Raw genomic sequence first — 22,337 nt, 5'->3', positions numbered from 1 at the left:
ATTCTTTCCTGGTGCTGTATAGCAGAAATGTTTCATGATATAGCAGACTTTTCTAGTTAGCTCCTCATCCCAGTAAACTAAATTTAGTTTGGCCTGTTTTTTTACCTGATTAATTTAACTTACTTTACATTTTCTCTTAGTTGCTTCACTAGTTTAATATTAACATCTGCTTCCAATAACGCTGTACATACTTCTTTTAGCATAGCATTTAATACCTGCAAATAAATAAATAAATAAAAGTTTAAAATGCCCAGCATATCATTTCAAGCATATAAAAACAATGGTTGACCATTCATCATATACTATCATAGCTTAATAAAACACTACTACACTATTGGGGGGGCGGGGGAATTTTCCAGTTAGCCTTAGAGAGATAATCTTAATAAATGTCTAGTCATTTTATCAAAATAAGGCATTCTACTTAGTTTTATTCAACCATTAATTGCCACAACTTTATTCCTATATTAAAGTAATAATAGTAAAGACAATATACAAGCCAAAGAAAGTTACTACATGACAGATGTCGCCAATGAAGTTTTCCATATCATTGAACACCCCGTTGCTGATACACAGCACTTTATACTCACAATATCTGCTTAACTGGACTACCATGGAGGAAAATATAACAAAAGAAAATGACCCAGTCTGACCTAGCAGCCTGACTACTTCCTCTCAGAGCAGATGAACAGAGTTTAAAAGAAACTATCCTCCACTAATAACTATCATCACATATTTGCTGAGTTGCAAGGCATTGTGGTTAAAAGTCATAAGCTACAAAGTCTTACGAAAAGATGAGGCTTTTGCTGCTCATCTAAATAAATGTTTACACACTAGACTGTAAGCTCCAAGAGGGCAGGGATTTTACTCTATTTGGTTTACTGCTATATCCTTGGTGCCACGAAAAATGTCTGCAAAAATGTAGGCCTGCAAATACTTCTTGAATGAATTCTCATCTTCAACTGCTTTCATGTCCTACAGAGGCTTATCAGATTTCTCTAGCCCTCATTAAAGGAGTCTGATAAAAATGGAACTGATCTTTTTCTTTAGAGGGACTTCTCCTTGTTCATTCCCTAGCAGCACAGTAACAAGAACAGAGAAGCTGCCAATTCAAGCAACCGCTGTTATTCTACTTCTCACCAAGCTCTTCTCCCTGGCTTCTTTTTTCTCTACTATAAACACAAACAGCATAGGATTACACAACAGGGAAAACTGTCTGGAAAGCTTTGTTTTATTTGTTCTGAATTCCAAAGACTACACAATGGTTTAAGTTATGATTTATTATTTAATAATAATTATTAGAAAAAGCCCTGGATGAGGAATCAGAAAAAAAGATTCTAATCCTGGTTCTTCCAATAAACATGTGAAACTGACTCTCTGTTGCTCTTAAATGAGAGGCTGGACTAACTGAGCTCAAAGATGGTCCCAAAATTATTTAATCCATTAGCTTATTAAAGCATTAATATCAAGTACTACATTAAAATTTTTTTTCAAACCTCTAAGTTAGAAAGTACTTTTAATTTATTATTTCATTTGATTCTTTTTTTTTTTTTTGAGGAAGATTAGCCCTGAGCTAACTACTGCCAATCCTCCTCTGTTTGCTGAGGAAGACTGGCCCTGAGCTAACATCCATGCCCATCTTCTTCCACTTTATATGTGGGACACCTACCACAGCATGGTTTGCCAAGCAGTGCCATGTCCACACTCGGGATTGGAACTGGTGAACCCCAGGCCGCTGAGAAGTGGAACATGTCAACTTAACTGCTGCGCCACCGGGCCAGCCCCTCATTTAATTCTTAAAACCATCTCATAAGGTAAATGTTATTTTCTTATTTTATACATTGAAAAATCTAAGTTGACTTGCCCAAATTTCTATCACACACTTACTCAGTGGGACGCTAAACAAGGTCTCCTAAAACCAAATTCAGTACTTTTCCATTGGTACCACAAAATATAAAGTATACTTGTGGACTATAATTATCTTTTTTCAATTGACAAACCATTAAGATACAATGTGTGGGGGAAAAAAATAGGAGAAAGAAACATCTTAAACAATAAAGCCAGGAGAAAGAGTACTTCAGATACCATATAAGGAGTCAGCTTATACAATCTCCAAAAAACTGAAGGAGGATTTCAGAGAAAATGAATCAAAGTAGACAAGATAAAAACACCAGCCTTTTATAAGAATGCTAACAAAAGTCAAGGAGAAAAGGTCAGACACACGCATGCCTAGCCAAGAAGAAAGCAGCAGGATACTGAAGTTTTACGCTTATGTCAAGAGAGAAAGAAAAAGTCTATTTCCAGATCTAAGCCATTTTCAAAATATAAAATTTATGTCATTTTTACATATAAGGTAAGGTTTGGCAGGTTTTTTGTTGCTTTTTTCTAATTCTTTATAGAAAGTTGAAATAAATAGTAAGATAGTAAACTTCTGAGTAAAAGCACTATCTGGTGTATCCAGCTTTAGGTTTTTATCTACAGGCATTCAATCTACATTAAAATAAACATAAACATAGAGATTACTAGTAAGCCATCTGCTCAATGCTAGCGATGATGTGCAATCATACATAGTTCACATATTACATACCTCTTCATTGATAATGGTGGCATTGCTCAATGAGCGTAATGCTGATGTTATTTTTCTTCCAAGGTCTGCTAGTACCATTTTGAAGGCTTTAGGATGTGATTACAGGAAAATCTAGGAAGGAAAAAAAATTAAAAATGTTTGAAAACAATCAATATCAGTTCTCACAATTGAAGACTTCTAAAGAAGAGTATTTAAGTTCAAACTAAGGTACTCTAGTGTTGACATACTGTAACTTCAACTTCTATAGCCTCAACTTGCAGCTTCAATATAGTCAGGTCCAAAAGCTAAAGCTACCACTTGGTTATGATGCCTTATGTTTGAGTACCTAATTGGAATATTCTACATGAATCTGCAAATTTAACATGTCAGATAACATGCTTTCAGGAAACGATGACACAATCTCAAATTAATCTCTTCTTATTTTGGACATACTTGTGAATATGAATAACTGACTGACATATCATGCACATTTGTAAATGAAAAGAGAAAAAGGTGAAATCTCCACCCAGGAATATTGTCTAACTTGCTATTAAAGGACTTTGTAAACTATTTTGATTCGCATTCTAAGCAAAAAGAAAAAAAAGGTTTTAATTAATAAATCACAACTTTTCACACACATTACATTATCTCATTTTATTCTTTTAACAATCAAGGCAAGAGATATATTATTGATCTTCCTATTTTAAAGCTGTTCTTGTGTCCTCAACTCTAAAACAAGATAACCTCAAAGGTCCTTTCCAGCTCTAAAATGTTATGGTTTTAGAGGGCCGGCCCGGTGGCAAAGTGGTTAAGTTCGCACGCTCCACTTTGGCGTCCCATGGGGTTCACCAGTTCAGATCCTGGGCACAGACCTACACACCGCTCATCAAGCCATGCTGTGGCAGCATCCTACATACAAAATAGAGGAAGAGTGGCACAGATGTTAGTTCAGGGACAATCTTCCTCAAGCAAAAAGAGGCAGATTGGCAACAGATGTTAGCTTAGGGCCAATCTTCATCACCAAAAAATAATAATAAAATAAAATGTTACAGTTTTGTAAAGTATGTAGATGCACCTACCACATGTAAGTCAGGATGAAAAGACTCATGGATGGTGAGCAAGCAAATGTGACTTGTAGTCCCTCCCCTCAAGTGGGTTATCTACTAGCTGGCAAGATGAGGCATATGAATGAACAGAAAAATAAAGTAAATACTAAGAGAGAATTCCTCTTGCCTGACTGCCTTCTAACTGGGACATCAGCTTTCTCCTGCCTTCAAACTCAAACTGAAACATCAGCTCTTCCTGGGTCTCAAGTATGCCAGCCTTCAGACTGGACCTACATGATCAGCTTGGCTCTCCTGGGTCTCCAGAATGCCAACACCCTGTGGATCCTGAACTTAGCCTCTGCGATCATGTGAGCCAATTTCTTATAATAAATCTCTTTCTATATGTACACACAATCTATATATGCATACGTGTGTATATATACATATATATATATATATATGTATACACACACACATCTTATTGGGCCTGTTTCTGTGGAGAACCTTGACTAACACCAGCAAATTACTAGTTCAAAGCTGGCAACAAAAGTTTATGATCAACTACCAATGATTATTTCTGTAAAAATTCAAAGGGAGAAAACAACAGGCTCAAGTAGACAGAATAGGTTTCACTGAGAAGGTTGAGGATGAATTTGATCCTAACATACGGCTAGAATTTAGACAGATGGAGAAGAGGACAAAAGGGAATTTGAAGAAGGTGAATGGCATAAGCAGAAATGGAGACACGGAAAAGCCTGGGACACACTTATACCTTATATACATACTATACTTACAGATTACTGAGTATTATTTGCGGGACAGTAAATAAAACATTCTAGTTGGGACACATGGCCATATAGTTAGAAGAAACACAGGTTGTAAAGGGCTCTGAAAACCAGATTAAGAAATATCAACTGTCCAATATAAGCAACATTGGCAAAAAAGTTCATTGTTGAAAACAACTGTTTTGGTAACTCTTCCGAGCTAATCTAGTCTAATTTAGTCACACAACATTATCTACCTACAGAGTATACAGGAGATTAAAAATAAGAGAAACAGGAGGACAAAAGAGCTGGCTCATCCAACATAGGGAAAGTGGAGAGATGAAGGGAGTCAAGAGAAGCTGAAAGGGAAACGCACTCAAGGACTTATCACTGGCAGAGACATATTCCAGGTTAAGCTCCAAATTAAACACTGCACTTCCACTCAGGTAAAATTTGGTAATTAGAACCTAAAAAATTACTACCAACACTGACAGAATTGAAAAAATATGCTTACCGTAAAATTTTTTACAATTACATGGTTACTTAAGCTGAAAGAGCAACTACTTCATAGAAAAGATCCAGAACTTTTCCTTATCCCATACTTATTATACTATTATTGCTTAGGTAAATATTCTTCAGGTAAGAAATAAGATTCAGATGTTTCCATTCCCTCCTTCACCACTGTGTTACCAGGGGTGATCCTAATTATGACACCACAATTAACTTTTTTAGAGATCATGTCATAAACAGATCATCCTCTATTTTAAAAAGCTATACTAGTTAACTCTTAAAAATAAACCTATCTTCCTATGTTTACTGGCTCTCTTAAATTAAAAAAACTTCTGTGAAGTTTTCCAATACATTTTTCCTTATGTAAGCCTTACGGCAGCATATTTTTTAATATATTTGCCTAATTATAAAAACCTGCACTTCAGTAAAGGAAAAATAATATCTAATAATATCTTTTATTTATACAGTGTTTCTTCAACAATTTCCAAGGATGTGTTTCTGAAAACGTTGATGTTAGAATTCTTAAAACCTCAATGACTTCCCATTTCATGCAGAGGCAAAGTACTCAGAATGGACTGTAAAGCACTCCCAAACACACACACACTTGATTTTAGTCACGCTCACGTCCTCGCTGTTGCTGCTGCACACTTCCACCTCAGGGCCTCAGTACTAGCTGGCAGGGCATGCTCTTCCCCTGGCTGACAATACAGCTCCCTCCCCCGCCTCCTTCAGATCACTGTCCAGATGCAATTTCTCAATGAGCCCTTCCCTACTCACTTGTTTAAAATTGCAACCTCCCTTCTCTTTATTTTTTCTCATTGTTCTGTTACCAACTAACATACGATTTACTTATATTATATATTTGCTTATATATTGTCTATATTCCCCAATCGAAATATAAGATGCATGAGGGCTGGGATTTTTGCCTCTTTTGCTGTCCCCTGTGAGCTCACTGCTTTAACTATCCTCAGTCTTATGTAGTAAGCCTTTAGTAAAAATCAACTTTATGAATGAATGATATATTTAAGACCATAGGGAAAAAGCAAGACTAGAGAACCAAAGTCATGAAAGGCCTTACAAATATCTCTTAAGTCTTTAAGACTTAAGACTAAAAAAAAATCAATGGAGATAACATGACAAATCAAAAGAAGATCAATGACCTAGGTAATTGATATTGTACAATTAATATGCATTTGCCATTACTTATTATAACTTTCCAGAATTTCCCTAAAAAGAATTTCCGAAAAGATTTTTAAAAATTAACTTCACCTTGTTCTAATATGCACACTGAAATGCAAAATATTTTTTTAATGTTAACAGCTAACACTATATCTCAAATTGGAGTAATTTACAATTCAAGCACATGCACTCAAAATTCTCTTGGCTAACTAAAAAGATTTATAGAAGTAAATCTGTGTATACTTGAATTTCACAGAAGAGAAATCTCTACTTAGATGGGGCTGTTGGAAAGGTAAGGATCACCGTACAGTACTTCATACAGTTTAACATCTATTATCTCATTCCACCCTCACAACAACTTCATGAAATAAGCAGGTTAGCAAATGGAACAGCCATTCCTTACCAAAATAGCAAAAAGACTTCCCACAGTCCCTTGGCTACACAGCCTTAGGTCCTAAGGTATAAACAATGCTTTAAACAATAGGGTTGAATACCCTTAACAGCAAATCCCAGGGACAAATTTTGCTACTATACTACAAGAGAGGAAATCATGTTTTGAAAGCAAAGATGCACATTTCTCGTCATGGAAGAGTAATTGCAATGTTCAGTAAGAAGTGACCAGTACAACTGCAATCAGGACGCACAAGGAGTGACGCTGGCCTGAGTCACACGTTCCTCTAACAGGAGTCTGACTAGGAGTTGGATAGTGCGGTGACAGAAACAGACTCAGGTTTGGGGTGCCCTAAGCAAGACAAGCAAGGGCCCAGTATCACACTTACCTGCTGCAGTGTGAAGTACTGGAAAGAGCATGGGCTTTGGAGTCTCACAGACTTGGATTCCAATCCCAGCTCTGTAACATACTGGCTGTTACTTTGGGCAAGTTACTTAATCTCTCTGAGCCTCACTTTCCTCACCTGCAAAATGGAGATAATACCATTACCAAGGTAGTTACCCTGGAGGACTACTGGCAGGATTAAAGGAGACAATATGCATAAGACTGTCTGCAAGTGTCTAGTGTATTAACTTCCTTCCTTTCTTGAATGATACCAACTGGCTTTCCCTATAAGGTTATCTGAAGTGTGAGCAAACTGGAAATTTTCTGAATAACCCTACTAAAGTGCCTGTCCCACTAGGCAGGAACCACTCCTGGACACTTTAACATTTAGCGCCAATTACATGTACCTGGTTATTATTTAAGAGAAGCTGGAGTGTCCAAACGGCCACTTTTCTTTACATAAACAATTATAAATATTCCTGCCAGAACCCTGCCTGATCTGAGATTATAGAAACAAATCCTAACGATTAGCGATTTCAAATCCTTTTATAATGAAAATCCCTATAAAAAAGTTCTTCCAAGCTCTAGTCAGTGATTAACTTATTGGATCGATATTAGTCTAAAGAACTAAATACACAAATATATTATCAGCAGTAAATATCCTCAGAAAAGTCATTTAAACATTATACATTTTTCTATAAACCAGTCATTAGCCCAAACCAATACTTGCTTTCCTGACTATATTACTAAATATATATATTTAATTCCACACAGCATACGTGTTCATAGTCTAGGACCACAGAAAAGCAAACTTATTTAACAAAGTGGGCTATAGGTATTATTTGGTAAAATTATTATATTTGAATAAGTAATATTATAATGTTAATTATGACTTTTAAATTTAGGAATATTTTTTTCATTATGAATTTACTTAATCTTCAAGGACATAATTCACCTTTTTGTTTTGGGATTATAAAAGGATACAGATCCACTGTAAAAATTCAAACATTACAGAAATATTAAAGGTAGAAAATGTAATTCTCCTAATCCTAGCCGCTCTTGTCGCCTGAGAACCACCAATTAATAATTTGGTATACGTTCCTATAGATTTTATTTCCTATGCATATAATTTAGGCAAGTCTTCACAAGAACTATGGTTTTGGGAGGGAGTGAAAAGAGAAGTAGAAATGAGAGAATTCTTTTGTAAATACGCTTGCTAATGCTAAAAATGTGCTTGAATACAAATTGCATATATTGTATAATCCATGTTTTGTCTATAAACAAATCTCAAAAAACAGACATTAGCCACCAGGGAAATGTAAATCAAAGGCACAATCAGATACTACTTCACACACACTAGGAAGGGTATAATCAAAAAGACAGATAATAACAAGGGTTGGTGAGAATGTGGAGAAATCAGGACCCTCACGCACTGCTGGTGGCAATGTAAAATGGTGCAGCCCTTTGGAAAACAGCTTGGCAGTTACTCAAAATGTTAAACATAAAGTTACTGTATGACCCAGCAATTCCACCCCTAGGTACATCCAACAGAAAGGAAGACACACATCCACACAAAAATTTGTACATGAATGGCCACTAGCAGCTTTATTCATACCAGCCAAAAAGTGGAGACAATCCAAATACTCCTCAGCTGATGAGTGGATACATAAAATGTGGTGTATCCATACAATGGAACATTATTTGGTAACAAAAAGAAACGAAGTGCTGATACATGCTGCAACTTGGATGAAGCTTGAAAACATTATGCTAAATGAAATAAACTGGTGATGAAAGACCACATATCATATGATTCCATTTATATGAAATGTCCAGAAGGGGCAAATCTATAGAGGCAGAAAGTGGATCAATAGTTGCTTAAGGCTTCAGAGTTGGGGGAAAACGAGGAGTGACTGTTAGCGGGTACAGGGTTTCTTCAAGGAGTGAGGAAAATGTTCTAAAATTCATTGTAGTGATGGTTGCACAACTCTGTAAATACACTGAAAACCACTGAATTGTACACTAGGTGAATTGTATGGTATGTGAATTTTGTCTCAGTAAAACTGTTAGAAAATAACATTTGTCATCTCCGGATGCTGAATAACTAGTAATGTTTATTTTCTTATTTATATCTTTTTGTAACTTCCAAATTCTTGGTAATGACTAAGAGTATTATTTTTATTTTTAAGCCAAAGGGAAAATTAATTATTTTTCAAAGTTCTCCTTGTGAGAATTAGAGTGATATTATCCTAAGAGTTGAGCAGGGTCAACCCTTGCATTCATCTATTCATTCATCAAACACCTCCTATGTGCTCCAAGGAACTGTCCCAGCACGAGAAAAGTTCTACTCCAAATCAATTACTTACATTAATTTAACACAGACAAGACTCCTCTATTAAGTTCAGATGATAAATCATGCATCATATCATCACGGACTTCTCTGCCTTAATTTTTCACCAAAGGTTATATTTAACTATGTTAAGAAGTATCAGGAAATTCTCTCTTCATTAAAATAATTAGTTTCGAATTTTAAAACTCACTTTTGTATTAAAAATAAAACGACTGCAACACTTCATAGTTTAATAGCAGAAAAGGATATCAAAAATTCAATTAGCAAGAAGGGGTAGTAATGCAAAAACACTAGGAATCATGTCATTAAGATACTTTTTGGCTGTCAGGTCAATCACAGAAAGAATCTTTATGTAAACTCTTACAAAGAGGAAAATTAAAACAAAGTCAAAAGAATTCCTTGGAAATGGTTTTCCTTGAAGTTGAAAAGAACATAGATGGAAAATAGGGAGGAGGGGGGATAAAATGCACATGCTCAAGCAATGGGTTATTTCAATGACATTTAGATAACACCTGGGGCTGGCCCCGTGGCTGAGTGGTTCAGTTGGAGAGCTCTGCTGCAGGCGGCCCAGTGTTTCGTTGGTTTGAATCCTGGGCACGGACATGGCACTGCTCATCGAACCACGCTGAGGCAGAGTCCCACATGCCACAACTAGAAGGACCCACAACGAAGAATTTACAACTATGTACCGGGGGGCTTTGGGGAGAAAAAGGAAAAAAAAATAAAATTCAAAAAAAAAATTTAAAAAACAGGGCCAGCCCGGTTGCACAGTGGTTAAGTTCACATGTTTCACTTCAGCGGCCTGTGGTTTGCTGGTTCAGATCCGGGGTATGGACATGGCACTGCTTGGCACACCATGCTGTGGTAGGCATCCCACATATAAAGTAGAGGAAGATGGGCACGGATGTTAGCTCAGGGCCACTCTTCCTCGGCAAAAAGAGGAGAATTGGCAGCAGTTAGCTCAGGGCTAATCTTCCTCAAAAAAAAAAAAAAAAAACAATGGGGTTTGCTGGTTAGATAACGCCTATCAGCTAAAAATTAAATAATCAGAATCTCCAGGGATGGTAACACCAAAAAGTTTTCAGGGAAGTGGCCTCATCGAAATTCTTGATTAGGAGAGCAAAACAAGGCATCTATATTTTGAAAAACTTCACTGGTTATACTGATGAGCAGCCAGGGTTAACAATCACTGCATGAAGCAATACTCCTCAAAGGAAACAACAGAATGAAAACTCTGTTTTATAATTCAAAAATTAGACACTATGTAGCAAATACATTGGAGATGGAGATTTCTTTCATTGGAAGGAAAAATTTGAGAGCAAAGAGACTACACACACTAATCAGACTCCGAAAGTCTAGTCAAGAAATGTAGGCTTGAACTAGGGAAGCAGAAGTCAAAATGAAGAGAAGGGGCTTGAGTCAAGGGCTAACCCACAAAGCAGGATCTATAAGACCTGATGACCAAATGGCTGGTGAGAAGGAAGCAGAAACAGAAGGCAAAAATGACTCCAAGATCTCTGATTTGAATAACCAGATAGCTAGTGATGACATTAACCAATGAATGGAAGGCAAAAAGAGAAGCTGGTTTGAAAGTTAAAGAGTTAATAGAGAAAAGGTTCAAGGGGCTTTAAAGGTTATTTGTGATATTCTACTACTTAAGTTGGATATTGAGTATACAGGTGTTCATTTTATCATCCTCTTTTAAATTGAACATACAAAAATCACAAAATTCAACTACGGGTCAAACAAGGGGTTAAAACTCGAAAACACACTGGGAATTACTGCTTTTATATACTTTTGTACATATGATATACGTACTAATGAAAAAAGGGAGAAAAAAGGAAGGAGGAGATAGTGAATGTGGTTTTGGACCTATTGAATCTAGAGAAACTAAAGAACTCTACCACTCATGGGACAGAGGCTAAAGAAAAAGATTTGTAAATGTTTGGCATACGAGAATAATGCCATGGAAGCCATGGATGTAGGTAAGAACTCTCAAGGAGAGCCTGTGGGAGACCACTTGGATTATAGTGATAGCAAAGGGTCAACTAGAAAGAGTCAACTAAGACTGAGAATAATCAATGGGATAGAAGTTTTTACTAATTCCCTTTCCTCTCCAAAGGCATACAGAAGATCAATTTTTTTTTTTAAATCTACCATTTATGGTTATCTTCCTATATTCCAGTGGTAGGTCCAGAATTTCCAGATGGATGACGTTAGAAGAGTAATCTATTTGAAGGAAGGCATGAAGATGCTTTTGCATAGTACTTTAGATTAAGTTAGAAAATACTAATTGACCACATCAAAAAATCAAGGGAAAAAGGTTTGAGACAAATCTTTCCCCTCCCCCTTGGCACCACCACTGCTATATGCTAGACACGATGCCAAACATGTTACCTAATCTTTCATCCTCATAATAAGCTTATCAGGTAGATGAGGAAACTGAGGCTAGACTGAACAGCAACTTGCTCAGGGTCACAAATCTCCTAAAGAGTACACTAACTCTCATCTGTGTTCCCATAACTCTCATGGCTCTTTATATCTTACTAGAGTTTCTCATTACTTATTTTGATACAATATATATTTATGTGCCTCTCACAGTACTGTTAGCTCCTCAATGACAGGGTTTGCGTCATTCATTTCTGTATCCCTATAACTAAGAATGAGAAAATATTTTGGATTAAGTATACGAAAGAACTAGATAAGAATAACATCAAGAAAGCCAATAGGGGAAAGAGTTTCAAGTAATGGTTGGTCAGTAATGTCAAATGCTAGAGAGACGGGCACCAATATATCTTAAGTCATCACTGGCCCTGAACTCATATCCCTTATTCATTTACTGAATGCCTACTATATGCAGGACAATGTGTTAAGCACCACGGATACGGAAAAATTAAATCTGGTACACGTCAAAAGGTTTTCTGGGAAGCAGTCACATCTAAATTCTTGATCCAGAGAGCACAACAAAAGTCAGGCCTGCAATTGCCTACATCTAATTTGGCTCGGGTAAATCTGAAGACAACTTAAAAGGGTCACAGCGCATCTTTTAGTAAAACTTCTGATGGCGGGCACGAGATGAAAAAGGGCCAGGGCATCTCGGTCTCGGTGACCACGGCCGACGGCCAGGGAAGCCGACTCGCTCCGAAGTCTCTAGCCCCCTGAGCAGGGCTGGGGCTGCCCTAGCTGCCACTCCGCAGTCTGGGGCAGGAAAAAGCAGACACTTACCGAAAAAGGCACCGCTACCGCCGTGGCCCAAAGGGGCCGGGGATTTCTTCGCGAGGCCCCAGGCCGTGGGAGGAAACCAAGGAAAGCGGGGATCAGACAGACAGCTACAACCCCACAGCCCGACTTTCCAGACTACATAAACTAGGGTCCCAGCGCCCAGCTCCGCGACGCCAACTCCCACCAGCTGGAAGACCGACGACTGCCACCGAACCTTCCGCCCAATGAGGAAACGTCACCACTCGGCGTAGACCAGCCTTTCATAAAGGTACACTTCCGCTTCCGGGGCACCCGCCGCGTTGCTTCAGTGCGTTTACCGAAAGGGTTTAGAAAGAAGTCTGGCCTCCAGGACCCACCTTAAGAAAAAGTGGCTTAGCTGAGCACTGCCAGCTAAGAGGGAAATGATGAGAGACTGGGGTGCGATTGAGTGTAGGGATTCCCGAGCGCAAGTGGGAACTCCAGAAAGGGGGCGGGGCTTGGGGCTTTCGAAGCCAAGGGAGGAGTGTTCCACCGAGGGTCGGATCGCGCGTCGCAGCCCGTCCCTGTCGGCGCGTGCGCAATGCGAACCTTCCCCGGCCCTGCTTTATGCCGCAGCATGGAATTCCGCTCAGCGAAGCGAGCGGTCCTGCAGCTGCTCCGTACGGTGGCCCCGGCAGACCTCCCAGCACTGCTCGAGTGGATGCGAACTACCCGTAAGCGACCAGAGTCAGAGGCAGGCGGCTGGGGAAGGATGTGCTATGTTCGCTGACCTGTGGGATTTAGGATGAGGCCGAAAGCTGTACATGGGGTCGCTGTGCTGGTCTCTCCTCTGCTACGGGGCAGGTTGACGGGGACACGTGTCAAAGCTTGGCAGGGTCAGAGTCCAGCTTGAGACTGGGTGCAGGAAGTCCTCACTCTGGCTTGTTTGTGATCGCGCTGCTGACTTCAGACAAGCCGCTAGAAGCTCCTCGTGCCTAAGCCCTATTCTGAAGGGAAAACAAAAAAAGAAAGAGGGGTCAGCCCTCAGCTCCTGTTACTCCCACAACTTGTAGGATACTACCTGAAAAAGCGCTTTGCGAGAAAAGTTTTAGGCTGTAGAGCTGGAAGCTTTTACTCTACAGGCAAAAATCACTTGTAGTTAGTGTCTTTACTTTCTCAATTGTAAAATGGGCCGTCGATTTAATAGCTGTTTTTCTGGGGTAGGGGGAGGGAAGGAAAAGGAGGGGGAGGGAGATTTTAAACTGTTTACAAAATTAATAATAGTAATAATTAAAAGCACAAGTTAGAATTGAGGAAATGTGGTAATTACGTGTAGTTATTGAAGAATAGGATAGATCAGTTTTGGCAAAGTGAAGCCTGGTGAAAGTAGAGAAAATAGGATATTCTTTCTTTGAGAACTATGCCAAACCATACTATTCCTCGATACCTCTAGACATTGATGCCTATTTTTATTTTCCTCCAGACTCATGACTTGAAATATTCCTGTTCGCTGATGACTCCCACTTTCAGACTTCAAACCCTGACTTCTCTCTTTGTGGTGGTAGAGTCAATCAGTAGGTTTGGGTACTATTATTATTACCACACATTTTGGAGGATCATTTTAGATAAGATGCCAAACTAAAATTAACTTGGACATCTGATAGTGGGTGTAGCCTGGAAAGGAGAGAAAATCAGAGAGGTAGCTTCAGATTTATGCACACGTGTAAGATTCAAGATAGGAATTTCCAAAATATGCTGAGTCTCCTATCACTGCATTAAAACCCTGTCTTGACAGTTTTACTTATCATATCCCAGTTGTTTATAATAGACAGTGCTAATTTCCATTTGTTTTTTCCTACATTCCTAAGCACAAGATCTTTTATTCCAAAAGCCCTGAGTGCCTACAAAAATGCCACCTACTGCCTGGTTCTGGCAATTGCACAGTTACTAAAACATCCTTGCTCTCAAGATTTCAATTTTGTGGAGCCATTTGTCATTGAAATCTCCAGTTTTGGAGGCATCAATTGAGACTCCATTTTTCAAAATCAGGAAAACTTGAAAGCGTGTTTTGGATGATAATTTTGTACACAAGAAGACCCAATATCACTGGCTAACGAATACATTTTTCTTTTTTTTGAAGCACTTTTTGTGCCTTTCTCCAGCAGACCCTGTAGTCAGAGAAGCTCAAGCAATTTGTTAAACAATTTAGAAAACAACCTGAGTTCTGAAGAATGTTTATTAACATGACTGTCTTAAGAAGTGAGAGTGTCACTTAGCTTAAAATGAAGTATGTTTTAATATAAATCTTAAAAAGTGTAATTTAGCATACCTTTTTAGGTGGTAAAATACTCATAAAATTTACCAGTTTAACCATTTTTTAAGTGTACAGTTCAGAGGCATTAAGTACATTCACATCGTGCAACCATTATCACCATCCATCTCCAGAACTTTCTCATCTTCCCAAACTGAAACTCTTATACCTTTTTATGAAGTGACTCTAAATACAGCACAAAAGATTCTTCCAATCAACCATTTTTCATTTTCCTAATTGATTTCCTTCTTCCAGAAAAAAAGAATTATTTTTTTATCTCTGGCATTAAGTCACTTTCATAATATCTTACTTGTATGACATTTGCTTAGACCTTTAATTATTATAACTCTCCTTGAATTTTTATACTATTTGATGGAATAGCAAGAGCCCATAATAGGCAGTGCGTATAACTTTGGTTTTGAGTGTTGAAGAGTTTACTGAAACTAAAAAATATCCACATACAGCTAACAAGTAAAATCACAATAATTTTAAATACAGAAAAGAAAGATTATTCTTGGTCTCTGAAGGAATATTATCACACCAAGACCTAGGGTCATTTAGGATCAGGCCGATAGAACCAGAAGCTTGGACAGGGCAGAGCCAAGCTCATGTCAGTGTCTGATATAAACTGAAGATGTAGAAGAAATAAAGGTAGGAGCCTGCATTTCATCTTGGTACAGCTGAGGCCAGAGGTCTAAGAAACAAATGAGCACCGACACAGGAAGGATGAACCAAGTCTGAGGGGCAAAGCACACAAAGATAAACCTCCCCCACAGAAAGAAAGAAAAAGAAAAAGTGAAAAATACAGCAGAATCTCAGCTCATTGATTCTGAGCTTGTGGCAGAGCGTCTGTTCTCTTCTGTTTGTGTAAAGTAAGCTCTTGATCTAGATTTCAAAGGCAGGAAAGTGAGTGCAATCCATAAGTGAAGGGAGCTGAGAGCCAGAACTGCAAGCTGGGTCCCCAGTCAGCATAGAAAAAAAATACACCGGAACAGCTCTTAAGAAACGCTATTCTGAAGCCTCTGAATTTTTCCTGGATATGCAAATACAAATGAGGAAATCAAACCAACAGCTCATAAGAGTTTCTATTAAGAATCAAGTTACAAAGGATAGAAAATTAGGGTTTGCTATAAGAAAATTAACAAAATCATCAGGAAAATATTTAAATGCTTAAAGAAGATAACAATAGGTGACTAGAAGCTTCTCTGTATCCTGTATTTTAAATACATCTTCACAGAGCAGAACTGGACATGTTGCTGAGCAGCAGCTACAGAGCTGTTAGAGGTTCTTTGAAATTCCCACAAATCTAAAAAGCAAAGCCTGGGATCTGGTTAACAGTAGTCAGACAGCGTACTGCTCCAGTTATATTGTATTTCCACTGAGAAGGTATCCATATAACAAAGATTTTCTGATCTTTATTGAAACCATATGAATCTGTGAAAGTTACCAAGTATATAAGGTAGTAAAAAGAGGTTTTTTCAAAAACTGAAAATGTGGACTGAGCAAATGGGTACCTCTTGAAAGTTTTCTATCAAATAAATAAAAATAACTGTGCTTTTCTCTCTCTCACGCTTGTATGTTAAAAATGGCCATGATATATAAAAAGAATAATACATCACGAACAAATGGGTTTATCCCAGGAGTGCACTGTTGGTTTAACAGTACAAAATCAATCAATGTAATTCACCATATTAACTAAAAAGAAAAACTTTGTGGTTGTCTCAATAGACAGAGAAAAAGCATTTGACAGTATCCAGCATCTCTTCCTGATAAAAGCTCTCATCAGACCAGGAATAGAAGGGAACATTCTCAACCTGATAAAGGGCATCTATAAAAAATCTACAGCTAACATCATACTTAATGATGAAAGACTGAATTCTTTCCCCTAAGATCAGAAACAAGACAAGGATATGTACTCATCATCTCTATTCAGCAGCATAAAGCTTCTAGCCAGTATAATATGGCAAGCAAAGGGAGGAGGGGGGCATCTCAGTTAGAAACAGGTGAATAGATCAACAAATTGTGGTGTATCTTTATAATGGAATACTGCTTGGCAAATAAATGGAATGAAGATTTATATGCGCCACAGTGCGGATAAATTATGCTGAATGAAAGAAGCCATGCTCAAGAAAGACGGCATACTGTACGATCCCATTTATATAAAACTCTGGAAAATGCAAGCTAATCGACAGTGATAGAAAGTAGATCTCTAGTGGCTGGGTGGGTGGTGGGATTGGAGAGGAGGAGGGCTTACACGTGGGCGTGAAGAAACATTTGGGGATGACAGATGTGTTCACTGTATCGCTGTAGTGGTGATTTCATGGCAATATACATATGTCAAAACATATAATTGTACACTTTAAGTATGTACAGTTTATTGTATGTCAATTCTGCCTTTATAAAGTTGTTTAAAAAATGACCACAAATTCTTTGACCCTCATTCCCTGAGAGATCAGGTCTATGTTTTCTCCCCTTGAATCTGGGTGGGCTCTGTGACAGCTTTGGTCAGTAGAACATGGCAGAAGTGACACTATGCCAGTTCCAAACCCAGGACTTAAGAAGCTGGCAGTTTCTACTTCCTGTTTCTTGGAATGCTTGCTCTGGGAAAAGCTAGCTTTCATGTTTGTAGTACAACTACCCTGAGATTGTCATACTTTCAGGAAGCCCCAGCTAGCCTATGGAGAGCAAGATGCTCAGCCAGCCTATAACTCTTCCTGCCATCCTAGCCGAGGCACCAGGCATGAGTAAAGAAGCCATCTGAGATATCCAGCCAGTCAAGCCTTTATTACAAATAACATTGCTATGAACATGCATGTGCAGATTTTTGTGTTAACAAGTTTTCATTGCTCTATGATAATGTTCAGGAATGTGATTGCTGAGTCATATGGTAAGTGCATTTTCAGTTTTATAGAAACTGCCAAACTGTTTTCCAGAGTAGCTGTACCGTTTTACATTTCCACCAGCGATGTTTGAGTAATCCAGTTTGTCTGCATCCTCGGTAGCATTTGATATATCAGTATTTTTAGCCATTCTTATAGTTGTATAGTAATATTCATTGGATTTTAATTTCCATTTCCCTAATGATGTTGAACATTTTTTTCATGTGTTTATTTGCCATTTATATGTGCTCTTTGATGAAATGTCTTTTGCCCATTTTCTAATTGTATTTTTATACTCTTGTTTTGAGAGTTCTTTGCATATTCTAGATATAAGTCCTTTGTCAGATATATGGTTTGCGGATATTTTCTCCCAGTCTGTAATTTGTGCATCCTCTTAACAGAATCTTTGCAAAACAAAAGTTTTTAATTTTGATGAAGTCCAACTTATGCAGTTTTCCTTTTTTAATGTCAAATTTAAGAACTGTTTGTTTAGCCCTAGATTCCAAAGATTTTCCTGTATGTTTTTTCTCTTTATTTAAAAATTATAGAACACTATGTTAGTTTCAGGTCCTATTTCTTTTCCAAAAAGAATTGTGGTTTTTTGTTTTACATTTAATTCTTTGGTCCAAGTTAATTTTTGTGTAAGGTGTGAAGTTTAGGTTGAAGTTTATTTTTTACCCCTTCAGATTCGCATTTGCTCCAGCACGTTTGTTGAAAAGGCTCTTCTTTTGCCGTTGATTTGCTTTTGCATCTTTGAAAATCGGCTGGCCATTTTTTTTGTGGATCTATTTCTAAGTCCTCTGTTCTCTTCCATTGATTTATGTAGCTCTCCCTGACCAGTACCACACTGTCTTGATTATTGTAACTATTATTATTTAAAAGTTTGTTGTTTAATTTCCAAGTGTTTGGAGATTTGACTGTTGTATTTCTGTTCAGTAACTAGAAATCAGTTTTCTAGTTTGATTCCATTCTGGTCAGAGAAGATACTCTGTGATTTCAGTTCTTTTACGTTTTTGATATTTGTTTTATGACCCAGGATATGATTTATCTTGGTGAATGTTCTGTGGGTACTTGGAAAAAACAGTGGGTTCTACTTTTGTTTAGTGACGTAGTCTATAAATAGCTATTAGATCTTCTTGGTTGATGATATTTTTCAGTTCTTCTACATCTTTGCTGATTTTTTGCCTAGTAGTTCTGTCCATTGCTGAGAGAAGCATGTTCAAGTCCCTAGCTATCATTGTGGATTTGTCTATTTTTCATTTCAGCACTATCAGTTTTTGTTTCGTATATTTTGAAGCTCTGTTGTTTGGTGTATGCACATGTAGGATCACTATGTCTTCTTGATAGATTCAGCCTTTTATCATTATGTAATGTTCCTCTTTGTCCCTAATAATTTTCTTTACTTTAAAGTCTATTTTATACCATATTAATATATCCACTTCTTTTTTTTAACTAATATTTGGATGATATATTTTTTCCCATCTTTTACATTCAGTCTTCCTATGGCATTATGTTTGAAGTGAGTTTCTATTGACAGCATGTACTTGGGTTATGTTTTTTAAATCTACTATGCCAGTCTCTGTCTTTTAATTGATGTATTTAGACTATTTACATTTAAAGTAATTATTGGTATGTCAAAGCTTAAGTCTGGCATTTTATTGTTTGTTTTCTGTTTTTCAACCTGTTTTTATCTTATCTTGCCTTCCTGTGGGTTACTAGAACAGTTTTAGAATTCTGTTCTTGTTTATAGTGTTTCTGAGTATATCTCTTTGTATAGTTTTCTTTATGGTTGCTCTGAGTAATACAGTACACATATGTAACTTATCACCGTCTACTGGTATCACTGTCTTATCACTTGAGTGAAGTATTGAAATCTTGTTCCATTGAGGTCCCTTTACCCTCTCCCACTTTTTAAATACATTGTTTTATGTATTTCCTCTATATACATTGAGCACTATATCAGATGGTTTTATAAATTTTGATTTAACCACCAAATATGGTTTAAGAAATTAATGAGGAGAAAGACTATGTATTATATTTACTCTATTTTTATCCATTCAATTGTTCTTTCCTTTCTGAAGTCTGCTGTTTCCTTTCTGTGGGAGAGCTTCCTATGGCTGTTCTTTAAAGACAGGTCTGCTGGCAACATGTTCTCTTAGTTTTCCTTCATGTAAGGATGTCTTTATTTCTCCTTCATTCCTGAAGGATAATTTCATCAGATATAAAATTTACAGTTTGCAATCCTTTTCTCCCAGCACTTTTTTCGGATGAAAAATTTGCTGTTGTTCGAACTGGTATTCTATAAGTAATGAATCATTTTTCTCTGGTTGCTTTTATTTTTGGTGAGGAAGAATGGCTCTGAGCTAACATCTGTTGCCAATCTTCCTCTTTTTTTTTTCCTCCCCAAAGACCTAGTACATAGTTGTATATCCTAGTTGTAGGTCATTCTAGATCTTCTTTGTGGGATGCCACCACAGCATGACTTCATGAGCGATGTGTAGGTCCACACCCAGGATCTGAACCCACAAACCCCCGGCCACTGAAGTGGAGCGTGTGAACTTAACCACTTGGCCACAGGGCCAGCCCCCTCTCTGGTTGCTTTTAAGATTTGTTCTTTGTCTTTTGTTTTCAGGAGTTTATGATATGTCCTTGTGTGGATTTCTTGGGGTCTATCCTATTTGGAGTTTGCTCAGCTTCTTAAATCTATAGGTTTATGTTTTTCACCAAATTTGGGGAGTTTTTAGCTATATTTCTTCAAATACTTTTCAGCCCCACATTCTTTCTCCCACTCCTGGAACTCTGATACTAATGTTAGACCCTTTCTTATTGTCCCACAGATCCCTGAGGCTCTGTTCAATTATTTTTTTCATCTGTTTTCTCTCTGTTGTTCAGATGGAATAAATTTTATTGATCTGTCCTCACGTTCACTGTCATCTCTACCTACTATTGAGCCCATCCAGCAAGTTTTTACATTCTGATTATTGTATTTTTCAGTTCTATAATTTCCATTCCATTCTTTTTTTATAACTTCTTTTTCTTTGCTGAGATTTTCTATTTTTTTCACTTGTCACAAGAGAATACATGATTGCTTAATGGAGCATTTTTATGATGTCTGCTTTAAAATCCTTGTTTGATAATCCAAATTCTGTTTCATTTCGATATTACATCTGGATTGCCAGATTAAAATTATGTTTTAAATGATGATTTTCCTTGTTCTTGGTATGGTAAGTGATTTTTTTATTGTATCCGGGGTATTTTGGATATTATGCTAGGATAATTTTGATTGTATCCTGGATATTTTGGATATTATGCTAAGACTCTTGATCCCATTCTAATCTTCTATCTTAGTAGGCATTTGCCCTGCTTAGGTTTAATTTCTTGATTCTGGCCTACTTTTGTGGGCTGTAGTTCCCATAACATTTAGTTTCCAGTGCCCTTGCCCTGCTATTCAGGTCTGCATAGCTCTTTGGCCCTGCTGCTGGTGTTGCCTGCTTGGAGAAGGACACTTTCTATGGACCACCTCATGTTGCTGAGCTGCCTTCCACTGCTCGGGGTTGGAGGGACAAGCAATACCAGGCCTGGTTTCCTCTCTGCCAGTGGGCAGAAGTCTGGGAGATGCCAGGCCTGGGTCTCTGAGCCACTGGGTAGAGGACCTGGAGATAGTAGGCTTCTCTCGTGTTACCTGATAGCCTGCCGCTTCCCCAGGTGTAGAGTAGGGATTAGGGCTCCCCAGTAGGTCTCTGCTGTTCTTCCCTTTACCAGTCTTGGCAAGAGAGAGGAGGCTTTTCTCAGTTCTTTGGGGGTTTTTTGGTCTATGCTGGTTGGTGGTTCTGGGATGCAGGCCTCTCCAGTGCCCAGTCTAGGCTACATGAAAGATAAAAAGGAAAGCCAGGGAATGCATCATGGTGACCTTCCTCAAGCCCTGAGGTCCCTAAACAGTTCACCTTCTTTCTAGCTTTCAGAGTCCTTTATGATTGCCTTAAATTATTTCTGGAGTATTTAGCTGTACTTAGAGGAGAAGAACAGGAGAAAGTGAGGGAAGTTGCCATCTTGTCTGAGACCAGAAGCCCCCTCAATAAATTTTTAAAATTTGAATAGGGACTTCAGGGTAATATATGAAATGATTGAATAATAGGTAATATATAACCCGATATTTACTTATGCATTGTAAGTCATTAGAAGTAAGGATATGGGCGGAGTGAAAGCTGGAGGTCAAGGGTGAGACTTCATGAAGACAAAATAACTTGGACAGGCCCTTATTGCAGAAAGCGAGGTCATACACTTGAAAGGAACAGTATGAACAGGAAGGAACATGGAAAACAGCTGAGGAGATTTGCCTGTCTTGGGCAAAAATTATGTTAGGAGTAGTTAGACTAGAAAATAGGATGGTTGGACTGTGGTGATATAAAAGGCCTTGAAAGTTTAGAGTGAGGCTTGACATGCTGAAAACAGAAAACCATTCAAAAATTGTACTGAGAGGGAGAGACATGAAAGTGAGGTTTAAGCACGATTAGTTTAAAATCGGTGTGCAAGGTATTTTATAATATGGAGAAGCTGACATCAAGGAGCTGGTTATGAGTGTGTAATGGTGTTTTGAGTGTGAGGTGATGACTGTGGCTGTGAGTAGCTGAAGTGGAAATAAAGAGGAAGAAATATTGAACAGCGATGGGACTTGACACCTGCCTAGGTATCAGAAGTGAGCTTTGATTCATGGACTGTCGGCTTTGGTGACCTCTCTTTCCTCATATATTTAATTAAATATAAAAAGGAGGTTTTTAAAGAA

General features: G+C 37.9%; 2 protein-coding genes across 5 annotated transcripts in view; one reads left to right on the top strand and one right to left on the bottom strand.

Moving 5' to 3' along the window:
- Positions 1 to 12,857, bottom strand: part of LOC106827099 (signal recognition particle subunit SRP54) — a 79,206-nt gene extending 66,349 nt beyond the window's left edge. Inside the window, exons 1-4 of one of the 3 annotated variants that reach the window (XM_014834756.3) lie at positions 12,410 to 12,857; positions 6,842 to 6,976; positions 2,585 to 2,695; positions 124 to 215 (exon numbers count right to left, since the gene is read on the bottom strand). In XM_014834756.3, the coding sequence (XP_014690242.1) occupies positions 124 to 215; positions 2,585 to 2,662 (170 nt within the window). In that variant the 5' untranslated portion in view covers positions 2,663 to 2,695; positions 6,842 to 6,976; positions 12,410 to 12,857. The remainder of the gene's footprint in view (positions 1 to 123; positions 216 to 2,584; positions 2,696 to 6,841; positions 6,977 to 12,409) is intronic. The other 2 variants (XM_014834755.3, XM_070504245.1) reach the window with 2 other exon arrangements.
- The window catches only part of LOC106827100 (uncharacterized), a 40,828-nt gene continuing 31,186 nt past the window's right edge, over positions 12,696 to 22,337 (top strand). For both annotated transcript variants that reach the window (XM_070504247.1, XM_014834757.3), the window contains exon 1: positions 12,696 to 13,098. In XM_070504247.1, the coding sequence (XP_070360348.1) occupies positions 12,966 to 13,098 (133 nt within the window). In that variant the 5' untranslated portion in view covers positions 12,696 to 12,965. The remainder of the gene's footprint in view (positions 13,099 to 22,337) is intronic.

The sequence above is a fragment of the Equus asinus genome, chromosome 2 (assembly GCF_041296235.1).
Source record: "Equus asinus isolate D_3611 breed Donkey chromosome 2, EquAss-T2T_v2, whole genome shotgun sequence".
Lineage (NCBI taxonomy): Eukaryota > Metazoa > Chordata > Mammalia > Perissodactyla > Equidae > Equus > Equus asinus.
This window is presented reverse-complemented; position numbering and strand designations above follow the sequence as displayed.